The 22,953-nt window shown below is 44.3% G+C and overlaps 3 protein-coding genes across 26 annotated transcripts in view; 2 read left to right on the forward strand and 1 right to left on the reverse strand.

Annotated features, from left to right (window-relative positions):
- The window catches only part of CCDC88A (coiled-coil domain containing 88A), a 65,313-nt gene extending 57,091 nt beyond the window's left edge, over positions 1 to 8,222 (forward strand). For 18 of the 22 annotated variants that reach the window (XM_042021023.1, XM_042021022.1, XM_042021025.1 and 15 more), the window contains one exon: positions 753 to 8,222. In XM_042021023.1, the coding sequence (XP_041876957.1) occupies positions 753 to 1,766 (1,014 nt within the window). In that variant the 3' untranslated portion in view covers positions 1,767 to 8,222. The remainder of the gene's footprint in view (positions 1 to 752) is intronic. The other 4 variants (XM_042021038.1, XM_042021041.1, XM_042021045.1 and 1 more) reach the window with 1 other exon arrangement.
- Positions 2,644 to 10,926, reverse strand: LOC121661172 (prolyl-tRNA synthetase associated domain-containing protein 1-like). 2 transcript variants are annotated; one of them, XR_006014855.1, is made up of 3 exons: positions 10,816 to 10,926; positions 8,721 to 10,224; positions 2,644 to 7,543 (listed from the first exon to the last, which is right to left on the reverse strand). XR_006014855.1 is itself a non-coding variant. In XM_042021048.1 (2 exons), the coding sequence occupies exons 1-2, from the start codon at positions 10,894 to 10,896 to the stop codon at positions 9,787 to 9,789; spliced, it is 519 nt and encodes a 172-aa protein (XP_041876982.1). In that variant the 5' UTR covers positions 10,897 to 10,926; the 3' UTR covers positions 2,644 to 9,786. The 2 variants fall into 2 exon arrangements, 1 of the variants encoding a protein (XP_041876982.1); XM_042021048.1 differs by having other exon boundaries at positions 2,644 to 10,224.
- Positions 10,927 to 13,020: 2,094 nt separating this feature from the next.
- Positions 13,021 to 22,879, forward strand: MTIF2 (mitochondrial translational initiation factor 2). Of its 2 annotated transcripts, XM_042021047.1 has the most exons (15): positions 13,021 to 13,223; positions 13,511 to 13,634; positions 14,454 to 14,685; positions 15,161 to 15,266; positions 16,197 to 16,368; positions 16,545 to 16,705; positions 17,117 to 17,293; positions 17,696 to 17,835; positions 18,224 to 18,348; positions 19,094 to 19,298; positions 19,898 to 20,150; positions 20,829 to 20,969; positions 21,738 to 21,902; positions 22,118 to 22,258; positions 22,619 to 22,879. In XM_042021047.1, exons 3-15 carry the CDS (start codon positions 14,461 to 14,463, stop codon positions 22,786 to 22,788), a joined length of 2,181 nt encoding a protein of 726 aa, XP_041876981.1. In that variant the 5' UTR covers positions 13,021 to 13,223; positions 13,511 to 13,634; positions 14,454 to 14,460; the 3' UTR covers positions 22,789 to 22,879. The 2 variants fall into 2 exon arrangements, with proteins under 2 accessions (XP_041876981.1, XP_041876980.1); XM_042021046.1 differs by lacking the exon at positions 13,511 to 13,634.
- The last annotated feature ends 74 nt before the right edge of the window (positions 22,880 to 22,953 follow it).

Here is a 22,953-nt window from a genome sequence, read left to right on the forward strand (position 1 = left end):
GAGGAGTAAGACGAAGGGAATGTTTCTGTAAATCAGTGGCAGTGCCTTAGAAGCTCCAAATCACCTCATCTCTGCTGGTATTTCACATTCTGCATCCCTAGTTCTTGAGTAGATGTGCCCAAACTCCAAAAGTGCTGTAGGATAAAGCCAGCCAGTCGCTGTGACTGGGGCCTCTGAGGAGTGAGGAACCGGGCTTGTCTGGGGCAGTGACACAGATCTGGAGAAGATTCTGCATTTTTTGCTTAGATACTTAAAATTATTCTTGCCCATTTTGGATTTTGGTGTTTTAAGCACTAGACAATTGTCTTCTGGCAATAAAAAATAAAAAACCTCACCTAAGTCATCAAGCCAGGTCCGCTGCAAGTCACAAATCCCATAATCCCTTTCATAGCCTCCCAGACCCATGCTGAGTGGAAGGGTATTCAAGGGGCTTCTTTCCAGTCTTCTGCCAGAGCATTTCCTTAATGTCTTTAGCTTAATTCTTCCCCAATTGTCTCTGGTACCATTTTGAAAACTACTGCAGTCTTTCTTCACTGAGTCTGAATATTACTCACCTAAACCCTTTTTTTTTTGTAAGCTGTACAGAAAACTCCTAAGTATGTGTCATAAGTGTTTAATATTGCTTAGAGAGCTGAGAAATAAAAAATAAAACCCCAACAAATCTTTGTAGAATTGTTCATTTATGTCTACAAAAATTGTTTAAGGAAAGGCAAAAATTACAATTTATAAACTTACATTTTCTGTTTTTACAGATGAAATCTGCAAGTGAAGAGAACCTTTTAGATGAAGTGATGAGAAGCTTGTCCGAGTCTGCAGAGCTGGCAGGGAGGGAGAAGCTCCGAAAGGCGCCAGCAGCTGGCTGTGGGATCGTGAGATCCCTGAGTGTCAGAAACACAGTTGATTTCTCAGATGGACGATCCCTTAAACCAGAACAGCTGGTAAGGCCCAGCCTCCGGAAGACTGAAGATCTCTACTTCAGTAGCTCTCCAATCAAATTCACCCCCGGCGCCCAGGGGAAGGCCAGGTCCGTGAAAGAAAAGATCCAAGCAACTGTGACCCAGCGACAATCCAGGGACTGCAATCCCTACGCCACCTTACCTCGTGCCAGCAGCGTGATTTCCACGGCAGAAGGGACCACCCGAAGGACAAGCATCCATGATTTTTTGTCTAAGGACAGTAGGCCGCCCGTGTCCGTGGATGCAGCCCCGGCCCCTGCTGACGGGAGTGCTCCGCCCACCTCCAGTGAGTACTCGGCACTCCGGGTGTCCTCTCCTTGTGTTCACTGTGTGCCTGGCAGGGGGGAGCGTGGCCCGCAGGGCGAGGCAGCTCCCTCACTCACAGCACGTAATTTAGGAGGTAACTCTGAGTTTCCCAAGCCGGCCAGGATGGAAAGGCCGGGTTGTCGTGAGAGGACTTTGCCGAGCGCGAGTGTGTTCTGGGATAAAGCCAGCGGATCTGGGAATGGCAGCGCAGGGTCCTTCACTGCACCCCAGCCGTTCTTATCCCTCAACACCGAGTTAGTCAGCAATATCAGTGGATTGCCCCCAAGATCCACCTCCAAAGCAGCCAATCAGGCAAACGTGTCGGCATCTAGGTCAGTGCCGAGGAGCCAAGAACAGCCTTGTGCTGCTCAGAAGGCTCAGGGTGACCCGCGGGCAGCTCTGACCGGGGACCCTGTCCCTGCCCCCGGCCCTGGCGAGGCCCACTCCCCACTGCTGGTCTCGGAAGATAACCAGACCCTGTGGTATGAGTATGGCTGTGTATGAAAGAAGGCCATGTTATTAAATCTGTATAAGCCTAACGTGCCGTAGAGGTGTTCTCCATGTCCACTGGATGACAGAGAAAACTTCCCTACAATGAAGGAATCATTCCTGGTTGATCCGCGGGTGGTCGTTCCCTGCGGATGGCGGCTGTGGACTGTGGCATGTTTGAATGTGGAATTGTAACCCCACCAAAGTCTGCATGAAACATTAATTGCACTGTGTATATTTTGCATGCCTTTATAATACGAGCTATATTTTTATTTGTCACGCATTGCAAATATTTTGGTGTTTTCCTGTTGGTTACTGCTGCATGTTAAAACAAGCGCATGCCTGGAACGGCGCAGGGAACAGCATTCCTGGGACAAGGACAGCACTGGCACTGGTGCTCAAGCTCTCAGAGCTATCAGCAACGCAATTGAGTATCTACTTGCAGGGAAAAAACCCTTTTTTCCCCCCTCCTTTCAAATATGAGGCACTAATGGAAAGAAGCGTTTGGGATATCTCAGTGTCTTCTTACCCTTTTCATTTTATGCCGTGTTGTGGCATAAATGCACAAGGAACAAGTGCCCAATAATCCCAATAATCCAGTGCCTCTGGTTTGCACAGCAAATATTAATTACTGTCCATACAGGGCAATAAACAGACCATTCATAATCCTAAACAGAAATGATCATTCTTACAAAGAGGTGATAAATAGTCACGATACGCAGCACTTGTCGTGAAAAAATTACCTTTTCCACCTTTTCCCTTTGGTCTGCTTTGTCATTCCACATCGTGGGTACAACTGCAGTGAAGTGTCTGGTTTTATCAGGGGTCAAATAACAGGCTCCTTGTGATGTACAGCAATAAAAACCTGTCTTGAGTATGGTGGAAATTAATTTTCTCAACGGAAGTAACACTGATATAATAGAAAACAAATGGTGCAGCAAAATAACAGGAAAAAAAAAGTGAAATTAACACAGTTAAATAAAAGAAAAAGAACAAAGTTGCTTGCAAGGTTATGGGAGGATATGAATACTTCAGCAAATAACTCCTTAAATTCCAGACAAGCTGCTAAAGACAGATGTTGCATAGTAATTACTTGATGTGCCACTGTTTCTGCAAGTGCTTGAAACTTTGCAATGGTAAATTTAAACAGTTTAAAATTGTATCAGATTTAAGCTATAATTACATGAGGCTTTAGGCATGAGCATTTCTTTGCAAGAAGGCATCGGTTATGCCAGTTGTGGGAGCTAAAATACGTTATAAAAATTTTAAATGACAGTATAGCTAGAGGGAAAATATTTAAAATTGAAAATAAATATTGAAAACAACAAATGTCACATTCGGATTTTTACAACTGAATTTATTCTGCCAGCAGTTTTGTGGCAGTCACAGAACTACTGCGTGGGCTGAACTTTTAATTCCTTAGTGCTTAATTAGGGAGGGGCAGTGAATCCATAGTTCCCCAAGAAAGAGCAGCAGATATCCTGTGTGGGAATCTGGAAGGGCTCTGTTTTATAAGGGATAAGAAGCCCTGCATTTCAGGAACAAGGGGAGGATATTCAATGTCTGTGGAGAGTAAAATGACTGTTTCAGGATGTGACACAGGCCTTCCCCAGGTCTGCACCACTCGTTGGTATTGGGCTGATAAATCTCTCACTTCTCCCAGTGCTGGGCACAGCAAGCAGTTGGTTATTGCTATGTTCCCTCTGGAACTGCCTCGGCAGCAGAAGAATGAGAAATCTGATACACAGAATCTTAATTCCACACACATTTCCTCTGACAGAGTGAGATCAGTGTTCTGGTCTTGGCTCATGCCATTTGACTTCACTCCCGTTCGTCTGTAGCTGTTTTGGGATTAGGTGGGAGGTGAAGAGCGCTGGTATCCCAAGCAAAGTGCTTCAAGTTATTTAAGCAATTACAATCCTAGCTCTGAGTAGTACAAAGTAGCACAGGGTGAGTTAGTACAAACTCGCCCTGTGCTGATCAGAGCACAGTGTGTAGCTGCTTTAGATCGACTCTGGTTGCAGAAGTCAGAGCAGCTCTCGGGTGTGCTGTTACCTCCTCGACTTGCTTAGGTCCTTAGACAGTCACACCTACAAAAACTGCCAGTGTTGTCCCCAGCTTCCCTCTTAAACCCCAAGAGCTTCGGAATGACCGAGCATGAGTGTCCTGGAGCACTAGTGTCTCCAGTCTGCTGGAGTTGGAGACCAACCTTGTCCAGCTCAAGCCACTCTGCTTTGGTTTGTAAATTTGGATTGAATTGCATTTCAGTTCTGAGGATAATAACTTGTTTTGCTCCATTGAGTTGGGCAGCAGCAGAAGCATTCTGCAAGAGAGTGTTTAATGGCTCTGAATAATGGCTTATCAACATTGTTTGTTACATGTGAAAGAAAGAAAATGTTGTCATGGTTGAAGGATCTTTTTTTCCTCCACTCTTTGGTCCTTAACAAGAAGTTCATGGATGTCTATCTATGTTCAAACAGTGGAAGGTTCCATGGAATTCTTTTCATTCCCAATCTCTGCTGCTCCTCAGCCATGTGCTTGGCAGGCTGTGAAACACACGGAGCCCTTGCTCATTCCTTGGTCCCTGCTGCCTTGGGCAGTGCTAAGTTAGGACTCTGCATGGTAGTGGTAAACACTAAATACGTGGCTGCTGCCCAGAAAGGTTTTGTTGTTCAGGCTCAGCCGTTTGCTCACAGTTGAGGTTTGCTTGGCTCAGGGTTTGCTTGATGCTTTGCTTTCAGTGACTGGTGAATTCAGATGCTGCATTTTGCATGTTCAAGCTGTTGCATGCAAAGACAGTTTTGTGGTTTGTGGAACTGAATGTGAACGTTTGTCGGTGTGCAGCAAGTCAAAATACAAAGAAGGAAGTTATCTTCTAGGGCCAGTCAGCTGTGATTGCACCTCATTATTACTTTGTCTTTCCACACATGCAGAAAGGTAGGGTTGGTGACATGTATCTGACTGTGGCTTTAGGAATAACACCTAGCTGTTCTAAATGCTGAGATGAATGTCAGTGAGTGTAGCTAAGCAGGCACTTGCAGTGAGTTTCTTCTGTCCCTCTCCTCTGTCCTTTCCTCTTAAAAACAACCAGAAAGTGTTTATATATCCTTTTGCTCTCCTAATGAGTAGAATGTGTTTTAATGCATGAGGGTTTTTTTTCATGTCCTGATAAACACAATGAATAACCTGAAATGCTTTTCTCTGCAGATGTGGAAGCTATCCCAGAAAGCAGAAATTCAAAAAGCAGGTCTAGGGAGCAACAAAGCTCCTAATTCTATTACCCACTACCTGAGCTGTGGGCCAAGTGGTGAGTTTCCTGCCCAACCTGTAAATGAGATGAGTTTCATTTACAACAAACTAACAGCATTCCATCTCAGCCCCAGAGCACACTGCATTAACCAGATGTAAATCCTGCTTGCTTACCTGGCTTCTCTCTCGCTCACTCACTAGGCCGGAGCCGGTGGCTCTCCAGAGCTTCTTCCAGAGGCAGGGAACCTTGTCCTGCTTAGCCCTTTGCCTGTAAAAATGACACTTTTATTTTTTCAATCTCCTGAAGAAGAAAGTTCAGAGAAATCCCATTAAGAAATAATACTGAAGGCAGTTTTTAGACAGGGACAGGTAAATCTGAAAAGAATTGTTGAACAAAACTCAAGAGTATTCAGTACCCCACAGAATCTGCCTTTTTATAAAGCTTGTTTTTGGTGTTCTGTCCTCCTCTTGACTTCCCTGAGCCCCTTTGGTGCATGCTGTTAGTGCTGTTAGTGACTGAACTCTGTGTGTTGTACCTCTACACCTGAAGCTTTTTCTTACATTCTTTTCTCTTTCTGCCTTTCGACTGAACACAGAGAGAAAAGTGTCCTTCAGTATCTCAGTGTGAAGCCTTTTTATCTGAAGTAACAAGACAGCGACTGTAGGAATCATTAATAAAAATTAAGGGAATTTTGTACATTCTTCGTGACTAGAGCAGGCAAGAAATAAAAACCTACCTACCTACCTTCCTTCCTTCCTTGAATCAAGGAGCTCTACTGGAGTCTACTGCCGAAAATGTGTAGATGGTCTTAGGAATTATTGCACATTGCACTGTTAAGATCTACTGAATAAAGGACAGTTCTCATCTCCCTAAGGACCAAGGATTTTAAGGTCTCAAGAATTACTCCAGGGAAAACAAAACAAAACAATACTTCTTTCATCTTCTGTTTTTGAAATTAGCCACTGATTTGCTTAAGCTTCTGCTAATACTAGCCAAAAACCCCCATACCTAGCAGTTTCTATTTGCGTCTGTAAATCTGAAGGAAATGCTGTAGAATTTTGTTGAAAAGGACTGTATATACAGATACAAAAACCTCACAGCTACTGGCACTTCACTGCCTTATTTGGTTAGCATAATCTGCATGAAATTGCTCTTAAGAAAGTTTATGCTGATTTTTGTTGCATACTGCAAGAGAAAAATTTGTTTACATCCATGGAAAAGCTTGGTAACTAACAGAAGTGGGAGTCATGGGATAATGGTATTATAGAGACATTGTTTGTCCTTTGTGTTTTTCACATTCCCGAGTTACTCTGCATATGTATGTTCAGATGTTTCTGACAGGAAATTGTCGGGTATGGTTTTTCTGTAACTTTTATTTTAATATAAGGCTGTTTTCCACAAATGCCATTTCCAGGATAAGACTGTCCTACAATGTTTGTGTATTGACTAATTTTTTTTTTTTTACTGTTTGTCTTTTGACATGAGCTGATTGTGGCTTAGGAGGTTTCTTGATGGCAAAAAGAAATGTAAATAATATCATATGCATTTTACAATCAGTTCCCTTTAAGGTTATCTTTTACTAGATACATTTTGTTCATTATTGATTTATATTAAAGTCAACAAATGTTATTGGTACAGTTGGTGGTTGCATATATTTGTCTGGAAAGATTTGCAGCGAGCTCAGAGGAAGTGGACAGGAACTGAGACCCAAAACGAGTTGTTCTATTTTATTAAAGCCATTAAGCACATTCCTATTCCTCATGTAAAGGGTTGAGTTCCCTGTGTCACCTCCGAGCATCCAGCAGGCAGGTGCTTAATGTCACCTGCAGCTTCCTCAGTGAAGGTGAGCCCCACTGCTGAAGGCAGTTCAACAGATTCAAAAGCATGAAATCTTGTCAAAAAGGGCAAAAAAGAGGCATGCTCAATAAGCTTTAGAAGGGGAAATTTTCTGTTTGTTTTCTTTAAAATGAGTTTCTTCTGAAAAATTTTTGTGATAAAATGGGCTAAAAGATCTATACTAAGGGCATAGCAGCTATGACAGACAATTCAAAGGCCATGAAGATGAGGAAAATCTCTCTTAACTCTAAATGATGGCATGTTCAAGCTCATTTCAGGGCCTGTGCCTGGGTTCTCCTCACTCTGCTGACAGAGGACTGATGCAGCTCAAACCCCCCAGCCAGAACCATTCGTCCCCTTACTGTTACAGGAAAATGCATGGCTTGAACCAAGAGATTGAAACTGCAGTGCCAAATGCTGCCTGTGCTGCCAGGATCCGAGCAGGTGGCTGTGTCTGGGGACACTGTCACTGTCAGGACTCTGGCACACACCCCCATGTGAGGCACGTGGGACTGCCCTCACCACACCTCGATGTGTCATTTCCATCACACAGGGATCCCCTCCCGTTCCACTGACCAGCTCAGCTCTTCTCAACTTGTCCACGTTGCTTTGCAGGGAAGTTCCATGGCATTTGAGCAGTCAGGTGGCTCTCCGTGCTCTGCTCATTCCCCTCTTCTTCCTTTCTTAAGCTTCCCAGTTTGTGTCCCTAAAGTAAAACAAAAAAGCAAATTTGACTTGGGAGCAGCTTCACAGTTCCTGATACTCCCAGTCCCAGGGAAGCACATGGCAGCTGTGGGACTGTGTGCACAGGAGCACACACACCCCCTTTGTACCCCAGGAATCCCAAACCCATCACTGCCAGTTCCAGGTTACAAAGGAGGTTCTCATGCCATCCAATGTGTACGTTTTATTTACTTTTCTGGTAGTCTCTGAGGATTTAGTAACATTCCCAACACGTACGATTATGATTATTGTTGTTGTTATTATTATTATGATTTCTAAACTTTGTCCAGGACATGATGCAGCCTAACAAAGGAGCTCATGTGTGATTTTTAGGGGTAGCTGATGATGTATATGTAAATAATGCTTTGATATTAATAAAACTGCCTTAAAGGAATGTACCTAGGTGTGAAACAGAACTTAAAAAGCTCTTATTTAAAACTGTAATTTCCTTTACATATTGATTTTTTTAATGTTTACCATTGTATACATTTATTAATGATGTTATTAAAATGCCAAACCAAATAATTTTTATTCTTATTTTGTGTGTGTATATTTATACACACTTTTTCTGGAAACTGATGTTACTGGAAGGGTATTGGTGTCGTGGTGATGTGTGCAGTGAGTATTTCTTCTGGAAGGAAACTGATAAAACTGTAGCAGAATTTTTCTGGACCATGTGTAGTTTGTTCTGTGTGATTTGTGCAGAGCTGGGTAGCTTTTAACTGTACACTGTTTTGATACTATTATTTAAAAAAAAAAAAAAGGACACTGATTTCATAAGTAAATACAAAAAGAAATCATTCTAGATTTGCCAAATGTAGTATTTGAAGCCTGGTAGTTATTTTTGCTGAGACAAGTCCAGGATGCCTTCTGAGGATCAAGGTAGTCACAATTCAGGCAGTGCAGATTCCAGGATTCTGCACATCCTTCAAATAATCTGTCACATTTAAAACATTCCGGATTTAAAAACCTTAGCAAGTTAAATCTAATATTCTTTTTTTTAAGTGATAAGGGAATAAAACCTGAAGCGGGAGCGAGAGTGAATGGCAGAGAGAGAGCAAGATAAACTTTACTTCTAAAGATGTATCTTAACACTGAGCTAATTTAGTGGTGCATTTGTCAATCCAGAGCTCATTCATCAACCCCGTATCCCTAAATACCAGGTGTTCCCTTCAGCCTGTACAATCACAAGCATCTGGCCATCTCTCCAGTGACGACTCCTGCAGCTTCAGCAGTTTTGGTCACTTCTTTCCCACTGGACGTGACTCCCGGGATAGATGGGGTTGGTTTGTGTCTGTCAGAGGTGGAGAACCTGAACTGCTGGGTGGTGAAGTGTTCTGTCACTCAGAGCTCTGAGAACAGGTGCCAAATCCTTTGAAAATGATGGAAACTGTGGTAAGGCTGAGGGCAAAGGAACTTGCCCTAGATGGTGTTTTTTTCATACTCAGTTAATAGTAATTGTTCATGTACCCAACATCACAAATCCTTTGACATGTTTTTAATTCCTGCTCCGGTAGTTTTGGTTGCAGTTCATCCCAGCCTGCACTGATGCTCCTGCCCTGGAGGCATCGCTTGTACGTGACATTTTCCTTAGGGTGCATCCAAAAGCCTTCACCCCCTTCAGCTTCACATTCCATCCCTCACTCACTGCTCCCCTGGCTTTGGGTTTTGGGGGGTGCTCGTTGCCATGGGATGTTTACTGGACTGATGGAGTTTCTGCTGCTTCTGTCTTCAGCACACCTTGGTTGAAAAATGACAATCAAATGCATTTTCTGTAGTGTAGGTGCGTTGTTTTTTTAGGTAAAAAGAATAAAAGCGATGTGTAGTAGGGCATAAATGGGTGCAGGGACACAGTGGGGGCAGCTCTGTCCTGGAGGTATTGACGGATGTTCTACAGCTTTGAATTTTTTCTTTCCTGGTGATGTCAAGTTTAAGCCTTCAAGGCCAATCCCACACCCAGGAAATTCTAGTTGTATCCATTTATTGATAAATACTATAACAGTATTTAAATAATGCCTTTTGATTGCAAAATGTCTTATTAAGAACACTGTTAAACTTCTAAGAACTCAAAGGCACTATTTTTTCTCACAAGATTATACGATATAAATTTACATAATTGAAACAAAAAGGAATAAGCCATTTTTTTTCAAGTTTTATTTGTACCGAGATTTTCCACCAGTTTTGCTCTACAAAATCTGTGAGTAGTAGTAGAAAAGTGAACTTCCTCTACTCAATGTCTTCATCGAAGTGTACGATGATGGGATCGTGGCCTGTTGATCTCACAAACTTCAGGAAGTCGTCGGGGCTTAAGCCCATGGTTGCAGAATTTGTCATTGGATGAAAATACACCTTCTCGTGGCCCCCTTCGAGCAAGGCAGCGTCCAGCACCAGCCTCACGTCTCCCTGGTCACAGAAGAGGGCGAGCGGCGTGGCACAGCCCTGGCCCACTTTGAGCTTTTCCAGCATGGCATTTTCATCAGCAAATCTTAGGTTTCCACTTCCAACACCCAGTTTTTTACCAAGTTCGTTTAAATTGACCTGCCTGTTGTGCAGGACGGTCACCAGCCAGAACGCTTTCTTCTTTTTGTCTTTAAGAAACAGGTTTTTACTGTGACCTCCTTTCATATGTTGGACATGGGGCATCATTTCTTCAACAGTGAACACCTGGAAAACAGCACCAGTGCTGTGTCAGACTCTATATCCCATTAGACTCCCAGTCGTGTACTGGCAGGCATCTTTTGTTCAATATTTAGAAAATACTAAATGTTCTAATCGGCCTAAAAGCTGTACCCTTTTATGAAGGAATTTTAACAGAACACGAATAAATTGCGACGAACTGCTCCGGCACACTTTCAGAATCGTTTCTGTCGCGTGCGTGCAGCAATGCCTCGCTTTAAAGGCAGCGCTGGGAGCGCTCCCGTTTGCGACTCCACACACTGGAATGACGTGGCTTGTAACCGGGAGCGAGCAAAAGTTTGGAAAGCATCTTGGATGCCGCCGACTTCAGGGAAAAGAAGTGGGTGGGCCACTCCTCAGACTACCGGAGGAAAGGGAGGGTGGATCGGGAGGCAGAGACAGAGTCAAAGCCGCCAAAAAACACCCCCAAGCATTCTGCCAGGCCCCGCGAGAACTTCCACGTTGATACTTCTGCTAAAACCCCACGCGCAGGGCCTGATCCCGCCCTGATCCCGCTGTGCCCCCCGCTGGCAGGCAGGGGTTTATTCGCGGGTTTTCAGGAGGCTGGGGGTGCCGTACCTGGGGGTGCTCGGCGGTGACGGTGGCGATGCCCAGGTCCCGCAGCCGCCGGTCCAGCGCCTCCCGCAGCTCCGCCGCCATCGCGGCCCGTCCGCTCCGCCCTTGCCGCCGGGCCGGGCCCGCCCACGGGCAGCATCCTGCCACCGGGAACGGGTCAATTGGCTCGATTTGCACTCATTTTAGCTAAGGAACAACCCCCACGGTTCAGACGTGGGATATAGTATGTCACCATCCCACCTGAGCCTCCCCTCCCGCGCAGTTCAATACATTTCATGTGCCTTAAAGCAATTTCCTTCTTAAATAGTGGCATTAACACATTGCTTCGACACGCATCCAGTGTGAACTGTATTTGGTTCAGATGTTGTTTCAAACAGGTGTTTGTCTCAGATTAAATTAACCTATTAATTTTTTTGTACGTGTCCTTGCAATAATTTCAGGTTCTGGCTTGCTCCTTACGTACAGTTTTGCTGAAAACGCTGCTAGATAAGAAAGTTAAGAAAAAATTCAAAGCTTTAAAGAAAATCAAAATTCATGATACACCCTAAAAACAAAAACTGCATCATTTGCATTTTTTTAAAGGCAACCAATAATGATCAGGAATTGCAACTAAGGGGCAAAGCCAAGCATGAATGGCCACACAGTTGGAAAGTATTTCTACAATCTGAACCATTGCCCTGACCTATGGCACCAAGAATTATTTGTTTTCAGTTTGCCCTTCAGAAAAACGGGCAATCTGTAATAAAGCTTTAAATTAAAACAGTATGACTCTGTGGTTAAGAGACATGTGGATAAAATATGATCCCACGCTAATTCCCAGAGCCTCACAGCAGCGCACAGGAAGATTTCCAGGCAGCATCCAATGGAAGATCAACTCAGAAAGCAGATTTGCAGTAAACTCTGATGCCTGTTTCTCACGCTAAATTTATCTTTCCAATAAAACCTTTTTCAGGTCAAGCCCAGGCACTCCCGGGATGTGTTGCCCTGGCAGTGTCCCTGTCCAGCCCTTCCTTCCCAATGTGCCTCCCTGTGCAGGAACAGGAGTGCTTTTAATGCGCTTTGCACAGCTTCTGGTATTTAAGGGCGTTTTTTTCTGTGATCTCTTTTTGAGATGATTATTCCCATTTTACCCATGGAGAAACACTCAAGGGCCCTGTGCATTTCAAAGTGTTAGTACCCAGCCTTTGAAATTCAGAACACTTTTTTTTTCAACACTCAGCATCATAAATGAGCAAATACTTGTAGGAAAGATACTGAGGGCAACAAAACACGTAGTTACGGCTCTTGTAAGCGTGTGGAAAACCACGTGTGTGAACTACCACAGGTCCCACATTATGGGCAAAGAGCATGAAATACACAGCTCAAATATATGTAAAGGAAATTATGGTCCTTACTCGTCACACTCAATTTGCAGTGGCCGGACAGGGATCGCCGCAGCAGCAGCACTGTCCCAGGCAGACCCTTGGGATTATCTCTGGGTTTTGCAACCAGCATTAACCAGGTAACACTAAGGATTTTTCATTTATAGAGCTTCCTCTTAGATTTTCGTTTTCCCTAGTCCATTAAGTGGCGCTATTTTAGAGACGCCAAATTAGAGAGGACTTAAAAATCAGCCACGTTAAAGCTTTAGGTTGGAGGTGGGCGGGAGGGCTTTGCAAAGAAAAAGCTGCTGTCTCCTGGCAGGCAGGAGTAAAACGAATTTAAGTGTGTAGATAGATAGATAAATAGATATTTTTAAAAATTAGTTTCAAAACCCTAGAATGGGGATAAACTCAGAAAATCTGTCCCGTGACGGGCTCCGTGGCCCCGCTCCGCTGAGGGGGTTTCCCGTCTCCCGTGAGGGACTCCATGTCCCGCCTCCCCTGAGGAGAGTTCCCGTCTCCCGTGAGGGACTCCATGTCCCGCCTCCCCTGAGGAGAGCTCCCGCCTCCCGTGAGGTGCTCCATGTCCCGCCTCCCGTGAGGAGAGCTCCCGCCTCCCGTGAGGAGCTCCATGTCCCGCCTCCCGTGAGGAGCTCCATGTCCCGCCTCCCGTGAGGAGCTCCATATCCCGCCTCCCGTGAGGGGCTCCATATCCCGCCTCCCCTGAGGGGCTCCATATCCCGCCTCCCCTGAGGGGCTCCATATCCCGCCTCCCGTGAGGCGAGGCCCCGCCCCCGCCCGGGCCGCCCGACGGTCGCAGCTGCGCCTGCGCGGTGCCCTCGCGCCCCCTCGCGGCGCGTGCGCAGAGAGCGGTGCAGCGGGCGTGAGGCGCGGAGGGGACGCGGAGTCTTTTCCCTTCCCTGCTTCTTTCCTTTCCTTCATTCCTTTCCTCCCTCATTCCCTCCGTCATTCCTCGGGCTGTCTAGGCCGGGACCCGGGACCTCGGAGAAGGGTGCTGCCCTCGCGGGGAGGGCGGGCTGCAGCTGACAGGTATTTATTAGCCAGAACGATGGGCAGGAGAGCAGCGGGAGTCACTCGCCCGCCCCGGGAGCCGGGAAGGGTTTTCCGCAGTCAGAGCCTGGCGTGGGTTTCGCCGCTGTGAGCTGGCCCAGTGTCTTCTTGTGTTGTTTGTGTGTGTGTGTGCAGCGGCTTGTGGCAGCTCCGCGGCTCCCTCGGTTTTACCGATTCAGCCCCTTTAAGGTTCTCTTTGGGCTTAGAAGAACCACCAAAATAGCTGGGTTTGGTTGGTTAGTCTGTCATGTGCTCGCTTTCTGCAGGTGTCCGGGTGCAAGGGAGGTTTTAAAGGGCCCACAGGCATTCTGAGAGGAGCCCAGAGCATTCCCTGCCTTTGGAGCTGCTGGGAAGGTGACACAAGGACACCTGTGAGAGGGGACATGGAAGGTACAGAGAGTCCATCTCTGAGCAGGACAGAATCACTGAAGGGTTTGGGTTGCAAGGGACCTTAAAGCTCATCCAGTGCCACCCCCTGCCATGGGCAGGGACACCTTCCACTATCCCAGGTTGTTCCAAGCCCCGTCCAACCTGGCCTTGGACACTTCCAGGGATGGGGCTGCCACAGCTTCTCTGGGCAGCCTGTGCCAGTGCAGAATAGGCAGCTCTGAGCAAAAGGAGAAGCTCAGAGAGGAGACTGTTGTCCAGGGCAGTTGGCAAAATGACTCAAACCAAAGTTAAGATGGTTAAAAGAAGATGTGGGATGATCTGACAGAAGCTGAATTGCTGAGCCAGGGCTCAGCCTCACAGGATGGTGTCACTGTCATGCTATGGTCTTTCCGTGATGCTTTTGTCTTGAAATGCTCAGGTAAAGGGCATTTTGTAGGTGTGTTTTGCTGCTTAGAGAGGTAGGTGGTACTTGGGTATTTCTGTCAGTATAGCATGAGGAGTGCAAATGTGGGGGTTGGTTTAGGAGATGTCAAAGAACCTCGAAGGGGGAATTAGTAGTTTATATCAAAGATCAGTGGAGAAAGATGAAAGATCTGTAAGCTCTTAGTAGATCTGTGTGTCTGCAGTAGGGGAGTGGAGAAAGGTGAAGCACGGAAGGAAATGGAAAAACTGGATCAGCTCCTAAATAGTTGAATTTTGTTAGTGTTAAAAAGCCTGTTTGGAAACATAACATATGCCTTGCGTTCCTGTCCATTTTATCCTGAGAAAGAGGGTCTTTGAGCCTCGAGGCTGATCTTGGTGTGTGCTTTGTGTTTTCAGTGGGGAAATGAACCGAGAGTTGCTGCTGAGGTTTGAAAATCTGGTACAGCTCCGCGGTGCCTGCCGGCAGCTGCGTGCCCTGTCCTCCAGGAAAGTTTGTGGAGCACCATGGAAGCCTGTGCAGTTCTCTGCACATCCCATGGGGTCCCTCCTTCTGCAACCACAGCTCTGGCAAAAAGACAGATCAGTCAGCGCTGCCTTATCACAGTGCAGACATCTAGCCACAAAGGAGGTAATTAAGGACATCCAGTAATCCCTGGGTTTGTGTGGAAGTACAAGAGCTCAGTTGGAATATTTAATTTTTTTTTAAAAAAAGGTGCTTTATTCTTGAATATAGAGAAGTTGTTAGAAATCTGTAAGACAAAATGTACTTAATGTATAATTTTTTTGCCATTCCCTCTCAAATACTGACTTAGGCATAATGAATTTTTGCTGACACTGGAGGAAATGATTGCAAACAAAAATGGAAATGGTTTTATTGATTTTTGTCCTTGTTCTGAAAAATTAAAAATGCAAAAAGATTAAGGGTAGTGTGCTATACATTTAAAATGTTCATTATGATGTGTCAAGTCACTAATTTATTGCAATTGGTATTGTAGTAAAAAAGATGTCTTTACCTCATATGGCTCAAGAGCATTGTCTTTTTAATATTGTTTTTGTTATTTCTTAGTTTATGTATTCCTATCTACGTGTCTAATTCCATGTAGGAGACAAAAAAGAAGAAAAAGAAGATTCCCCTGACTAGAGGTGAAGTGGAGATAAGGCAGAAGATGACTGTGGAGGAACTGGCACAAGCTATGGGCAAAGACATAGGTGAGAGCCTGCTCTGGGGTCTGAAACAGCAAAATCTGCCCCACCCCTTCCACCAGTGGGAAAGGCAAAGATGTCTTCAGTGGCCTTAAGTGGCCCTAGTTAGTGGTTGTTGATCCATCCCTTGGGAAGGGAGGTTGTACCCAGCCCCAGGGAAGTGTTGGGAGACACAGTGCAGACTAAAGAGAAAAGAAGTCGGGCCAGCCAAAGTGCCAGGCCAGACATCTAAATGTGAAGAAGCCAGGTCTGTCTGCCACCTCCAGCAGAAGGGCCTCAGATCCATGCGGGCTGCTCCTTATGGCTGTGGTTCCCAGGGGCTAAATTATTCTGGAAGGAAAACATGGCACCCTGCTTTGTAAGAGCTGGACCCCTGTGAGTTAAGAACTCGTGGCTGAAGAGCTTCAGCCCAAAATCCAGAGTAGCAGTAGGAATTTGGGATTCAGGAGCAATTTGTGTTTCATTAGAACAGTCATTTGATTAACTGGGAGTGGGCAAGACTTGTCTGGCATTGCTCCCTGTAGCAGTTTTTGACTACTGTAATATGTTCTGTGTTTCTACAACCAAAGAGAGGAGCATATGGTCAGATGTGTCAAATTTCCTTCCTTCTTGAATCGCTCCTTTGCTGTTTGCTTTAGATGAGTTTCAGTTGTTTTCTTTTTTGGAGTTAGTGGAAAAGTAAGCTAGGAATATCTGAGTGAAAAATAAGATGGTAGCAGCTAACAGAGTAGTAATTTTCAGTAAATCTGCAAAAAGTTCTTCTCTGCGAGTATGTAGATTAACGGCAACTTTTAGATAAATCTAAGGGAAAACTCCCTTGTGAATAATACTTATTAGCACAAAAAAATATTTAAAAGCCTAATTAAGTGGGTTGGGTGGTTTTTTGTCCCACGTTTTTGTGGATGTAATTGTTAAATGTGTTTATGTTTTCCACAGATCATATTTATGAAGTGCTGCTGTACACAGACATTAACCTTGATTCAATAGAACCAGATTCCATCTTACATGAAGACCACATCAAGATGATTGTTCAAAAATCAGGAATGAAGTATAAATCAGCAAAACTGAAAGAGGAAAAGGAAAGAAAAAACACAGATGCTGTGAAGAGGCAAGTTGTGAGCTGTTCTTTTTGGCTCTTTTAGTTCTGTGTCTTTCTGCAGGTCTTCGGGGAGGAGGCAGCCCCAACTGTGCAGCACCAAGTGCTGGTAGATGCCTCTTCTTAGCTGTTGTGGCTCAGTGGATTTTTTTTGGCGTTTACAACCCCCATTTTTGCTGTAATTACAGACCTCCTGCAGACCCAGCAGTACTGACCCCACGGCCCCCAGTTGTCACCATCCTGGGACACGTTGACCATGGGAAAACAACCTTACTGGACAGCCTGCGGAAAACCCAGGTGGCGTCGATGGAAGCAGGAGGCATCACACAGCACATTGGGGCTTTTCTTGGTATGGTCCAAGTCCATGTGCTCATGTCTAACACAGTTTCCTCTCCATCTCACACAGCAGGCTGACTTGCTGCCAGTTCTCTAGGGAAAAAAGGTGCCACATAAATGGTGAGAAAGGAAACCATAACATAAAATGTCTGTTGCTGATACCTGTCATAGCTATGTTGATGGAACTTCAAAGTGAATTGTCTGCACAGTTGAAATTAGACTGTTTTGGATTATGGAGGATCCCAAGACACTTCCTCCTTCCTGAGGCTTAAACAGCACCTGTGATCTCTGTGCCAACAATTGCCTGACTGCCCAAAACATGTCGTTATTATTAGAATGCTCTCAAAGGAGTGATGCTTGATGTACAATACCTCAACTAAAGCTGGGTGGAGTGCTGATTTTGAGCCGTACCATTTGTTCACAGTGCACATGCCTTCTGGGGAGAAGATAACTTTCCTTGACACTCCTGGCCACGCAGCCTTTTCAGCCATGCGGGCGAGAGGCACCAACGTCACCGACATCGTGATTCTGGTGGTGGCAGCAGAAGATGGAGTGATGCAGCAAACCATAGAGTCCATCCAGCACGCCAAGAACGCAGGAGGTACAGTGTGGGGTGCTTTGGGAACCTGGCTTTTACCTCTCAAACCTCCTTGGACTGGGATCCACAGAACTTGGGGAGTAACTGTCCTACTCCCATTCATCATCCCCTGAGATGTTTGAAAATGTACTGAATGTTGCAGTAATACATAAAGATCCTAAAACACAAATATTTCCAAGACAGGGGTTCATTGTTTGGGTTTTTTTTTTTCCCTTCCCTACATGGATAACTCCTCCAGCTTCTTCCTGGTAGCTCAGATCTCAATGGCTGCTCAGGGAAGAGGCAACAAGTGAGACGATGATCTGTTCTAAGTGGCCATAACTTGCTGTAACCTTTTCTAGCAGCTGTGGTGCTAGCAGCAGGTTTTGGTTAGGTTGGTGCTGAGTTTGTGTGTTCTCTTTCTAGTTCCTCTTATCCTCGCCATTAATAAATGTGACAAACCTGAAGCTGATCCTGAAAGAGTAAAGAAGGAATTGCTGGCTCACGATGTGGTCTGTGAAGAGTTTGGAGGTGATGTTCAGGCTGTAAATATTTCTGCACTCAAGGTAAGATTGTGGTAGGAAAAATGATGGTGTTCATGGCTGTCTGATACGTGCAGAGAGATGCATTTTTATTTGGCAGCTGGAAAATAAAATGCTTCTCTTCCTGGTATTTGATACCTTGCCATGAGCTCAGTGCTACTGGCTCTTGCCAGAATTATTTGAAACACACTGAAATGTATTTTGAGGCTCAGACTTCCAGCAAGCAATAATATCTCGTTTTTTTTCTGGTAATCCAGTCCAACAGTTTTGTCTCTGATATCCTGAAGTCTTGCCTGGGTGTTAAATGTCATCACATTTCAGTGGGGGAATTTGGCACTAAGGGTTCAACTTCTGATCTCACTTTGATTGGGCACTTCCTTTATTTGGTGTGATTTTGTGTGGTTTCATGCAGGGGGAAAACCTGATGGTTTTGGCAGAGGCAACTGTTGCTCTGGCAGAGATGTTGGAACTGAAGGCAGATGCCACAGGGCCAGTGGAGGGGACTGTCATTGAGTCTCGGAAAGACAAAGGGAAAGGGTGAGTCAGCTGCCACCTCTGCAGCTTCAGTGAAGCACTTTGTAACAACACAGACACGCTGCTCAGGGCACCTGTGCCTCAGTAAATAAAGCTGGAGCACTTTCTTTGCAGGGTTTCTAACTAAAGCCTTGAAATACTGCTCTGCAACACAAGAGGTTGTAAACCAGTGGGGCAAAATTCATCATATCCCTGAAATGAAATCCTGTAACAGGAAATAGTTTAAAATGGTAGAATGTGTTTTTTAAGATGTTATTAAAACAGTAGGAATGATGAAGTTAACAGTCAATACATAAAAAATTCTTTACAAGTTTTGTGTAACGTGACATTCTACCCTTAAGTATCTTAGTCCTCCATTTGCAGGTTCTGTGTGAATGAGGTGTGTTCTGCCCTCTTTAAAACTGAACTGAATTCTAGGAAATTGTTGGGATTTGTTGTTTGGGGTTGTTGTTTTTTGTTTTTTATTTTGGGTGGGGGTTCACTTAATGTGTAAAATCATTCTCTTCCTGGGTTCACAAATGCCAGATTTTGGATTGATCTGCAGAAATGAAGAGTACAGTACAGATTTTGGGATTTTTTTTACTCACTTAAAAATTAGGTGAGTGCTCTAGTAAATCATCACAGGAATATTCTGCCTGTGATGGATCACAAATCCATCCTGGTTATGTTGTGCCTACACTGACCGTGAAGACAGGGAGAAACATCACTTGCATTTTGTCTGTTATTTTTCTCCTCTGCTCTTCACTAGTCCACTCACCACAGCCATCATCCAGAGAGGAACTCTGAGGAAAGGCTGTGTTCTGGTTGCAGGGAAGACCTGGGCAAAAGTGCGTTTCCTGTTCGATGAGAATGGCAAAGCTGTGGATGCAGCCTCACCAGGCATCCCTGTGGAAATCATGGGCTGGAAGGAATCCCCTTCAGCAGGAGATGAAATCCTTGAAGTAGAGTCTGAGGTACAGAAAGAACTGTTCAATGGAAAGTTCCCACTGCAGGAAGGTGGATGGGAAGGAGCTGAGTAACAAAATAAGTGAGAGCTTTAAATCACCTGGATAATTTCATGAAAGGTCGAGCATGGGGATTAAGGGACCTGAGTTAGATGCTCTAGAAGAGGAATGAGGGCTTGCACTTTGCCTCTTTCTTTTTCCACCTTTCCCCTGCTGGAGTGTCCTCATCTCCATTGGAACAATCCAGTACTTCAGGAGATCAGTGTTTTAATTTGAGAAAGAGAGAACTCTTGTCTGACAAAGAGAAAATGCACAAAATACAGCTTGAAATAGGTGTTGCGAGAGCTGGAAAAACACCACATGAAAGAATGAACAATAAATTCTCTTCTGCAATGCGGGGATACTGTAAAAATAGGCCTTGAGTCATGTGGTAGCTTAGGGAGGAAAAGCTCTTGTCTCATTCTGTGCCATCTGTGCAGCAAAACCTATAGTTAAAAGTGAAGGAAAATGAGTGAGCCTGTAGAGAAGATGCAAAAGGATGAGACTGCATTATTGCAGAGCATTCTGATGCAGTGCTTTAAAGGTAATCTTTCTGTCTTCCTGCCCAGCAAAGGGCACAGGAAGTTGTGGCTTGGAGGAGCTATGTTGAAGAACAGGAGAAGATGAAGAAGGATCTGGAAGTTATTGAAGCAAAGCAAAAGGAACACAGGTTGGAATATGAGAAGAAGCAGCAGAAGCTGTCCCACCTGACCTGGAGACAGAGGAAGGCAGCGCTGTACAAGGCCAATAAGCATGTGATGTTCTCAAGGCCTAAGGAGAGAGCAGAGATGGATGAAAACACACTGTCATTAATAGTTAAAGGTGCTGTCCCTGTCTGTTTGCTGCTCCTTTGATGCTGTGCTTCTCAAATGCTCAGTCTGAAACAGAGCTCTAAATTAAACACAGTTTCTGTTACCAAAAGTTTAATCAGTTTAAAACTGATTATTGAACTGCTCCCCTGAGAGCAGGGGCATCAGAAAGCATCCAGTGGGCAGAAGGACGTGCTTCCAGCAGGGCCAGAACAACAGGAAAACTTCACATGCCCAACCCACTTATCCAGGAACTCCTAAGTAAAATCCATACATATAAACCGCTATATAAGCATATATATACACATATATAAACCCCTATATATATAAATAATAAAAAATACAAGCTATAAGCATTTTGCGTCAGCAAAATAGAGAAGAACAATTATATATTAAAGTGGGACAGGAGGAACTTGGTTTAACCTCATGTAGTGATACTCAAGCAGTGACTGTAGTTGAAAACCTGCAAACTTGACCTGACAGTGACAGCAGATGTAGAGTCTCTGGCCCTACTGTATTTATCCAGTTTATTTTTGGAATTAACAGACTTTTTGGATGAATTTTAACATACTACTCGAAATACAGTGACAGATGTCAAAAGACTTTGTTGCATAGTGTGGAGTTGACAGTAGTTGTATTTCTGTGTCTTTGACTTGCACAAAGTCAGCAGTACTTCCATTTATCCATGCAGGTGATGTGGATGGATCTGTTGAAGCTATTCTGAATATCCTGGACAGCTACGATTGTGAGGATGAATGTAAACTGGATGTTGTCTACTTTGGAATGGGAGATATCAATGAAAATGATATCAGTCTTGCTGAAGCATTTAATGGTGTGTGTTTAAAAATCATTTTACAATTTTGGAATTCCTGACTTACTGAAATGGATAGGCCTCAGTCAAGTTTTCTTTTCTCAATAAAAATTAGCAGCATCAATAAGGTAAATTGATGTCAATCTTAAAACTGCTTTCTTGAACCTCAGGCTGGTGCAGGAGGGGAGCCTGGAAGTCTCATGGAAATGGAAGGACTCTGGAAAAGCTGTTGTCAGAAACTCAGTTGTTAAGGTTAAACTCTGACTCTTCACTGAGGGTGCTTTATGATGTTCACACAGGGCAGAGCTAGAAAAGCAGGTTAGAAAATCATTTCCTTTTGCTCAGGGAGGCAACTGGATCTAGGACTGAGTCAGTTGTTGCTGTTCATCCCCTGTAATTCTCACCTGCTGCAGAGGGTGAGGTCAGTGCACCTGCCATAGCCCACAGGTGGGCAAGAATCATTTAGAATTCACTTCTAGCTTTATTTGGACAGCTAAGTTAGTTCTCCAGCCCAAGAACGAGACATCTGTGTCCTTTACATGAGCTGTGTGTGTTATTTTCTGCTTTGATACCTCCAGCTCTGTCATCAGGGACTTTCTATGGGCTTTTTTGGGCCATTTATTTCGGTAGCAGGTTTGTAGCAGTCCATGTGCCCTAGTGAGTGAGGCAAACGGTCCCCCCTTAAAAGAGAAGGAGGAATAAAATGTACCCTGTGCTGCAAAATTTCACTTTAACTGTTCAAAGACTCATCTCTTGTAGTCATCACTTGACAGTTGTTTCATTTATCAGGTGTAATACTTGGATTCAGTGTGAAAGCCAATGAAAGTATCAAAAAGCTGGCTGATAGAAAGGGAATAAAAATTAAACTTCACAACATCATCTACAAACTCATAGAAGACTTGAAGGATGAGCTGAACAGCAGGCTGCCCCCAACTGTGGTGGAAAGTACAGTAGGTGAGTTTTCATTGACTGATGTGTTTTTGCCTCAGAATGTGGCCTCAAGTTTATTCCCCAGAGGAGTGTTCCTCTTTTATCAGCTATTTTATACTACCCTGTAACTGCTTTTCTGTTTTGTTAAAAAAAGCATGGCAAGTAAAAAAATGCAGCCTGCTTCTACCTCGTGCCAGTTTGTTATTCCTATGGACTTCAACTTTATTTTTTACTTTTAGGAGAAGCTTCTGTTCTTGACACCTTCTCTGTCACAGTAGGAAAAAACAAAATTCCAGTGGCTGGATGCAGAGTGCACAAGGGGCTGCTGGACAGAAAAATGAAGTTTAAGCTAATCCGCAACAAGGATGTCATTTGGAAAGGTGAGTGGAATTCCCACAAAACATGGATTTGTGTTTAGTATTTTTAGACATTGCTAGTCCCCTGGGAAGTTAGTACCAAGGATCCTAGGGCAATCCCGAATTCTGTCCAGGATGGAGAGGAAAGCCACCAAATGCTGGTGTACTGTTCCCAGATCTTTTTCCAACCATCCACTCTGATAGGAAAGAGTCCAAAAGAGCTGGTGTCTGACTTCCATTAACCCCAACACCCACAATCCCTACGTTTTCCTGCTTTCCTTGTGTAGTCACAAAGTGAAACATTAATTCTGCAGGAAGGACAAACCAAACCACTCCTCTGCTCTGCTGCTGGTGGCTTCTCTTTCATGCATTTTCTCTTTGTAGGATGTTTATCATCACTGAAGTACCATAAAGATGATGTTCAGGTAATAAAAACAGGAATGGATTGTGGATTGAGTTTGGACAAAAATCTGGAATTCAGTATTGGAGATGAAATTATCTGTTACGAAGAAAAAGAAGTTCGACAGACAACTTCCTGGGACCCGGGCTTTTAAAGACATTTTAACACATGAACACTAAAGGACATATATTATATTCCTGGCTGGCCTTTTAAAAAACTCTTAACATTAAATGAACTTCCAGAGATGCACAGGAGCTGTTCTTTACATCAGAGCACTTCAGATACATTTTATATCTGAAATATTCTGCTTCTCTATCAT

The sequence above is a fragment of the Corvus kubaryi genome, unplaced genomic scaffold (genome assembly GCF_017639235.1).
Source record: "Corvus kubaryi isolate FWS band 111438036 unplaced genomic scaffold, C.kubaryi_AGA036_p1.0 37103, whole genome shotgun sequence".
In the NCBI taxonomy this organism is placed as follows: domain Eukaryota; kingdom Metazoa; phylum Chordata; class Aves; order Passeriformes; family Corvidae; genus Corvus; species Corvus kubaryi.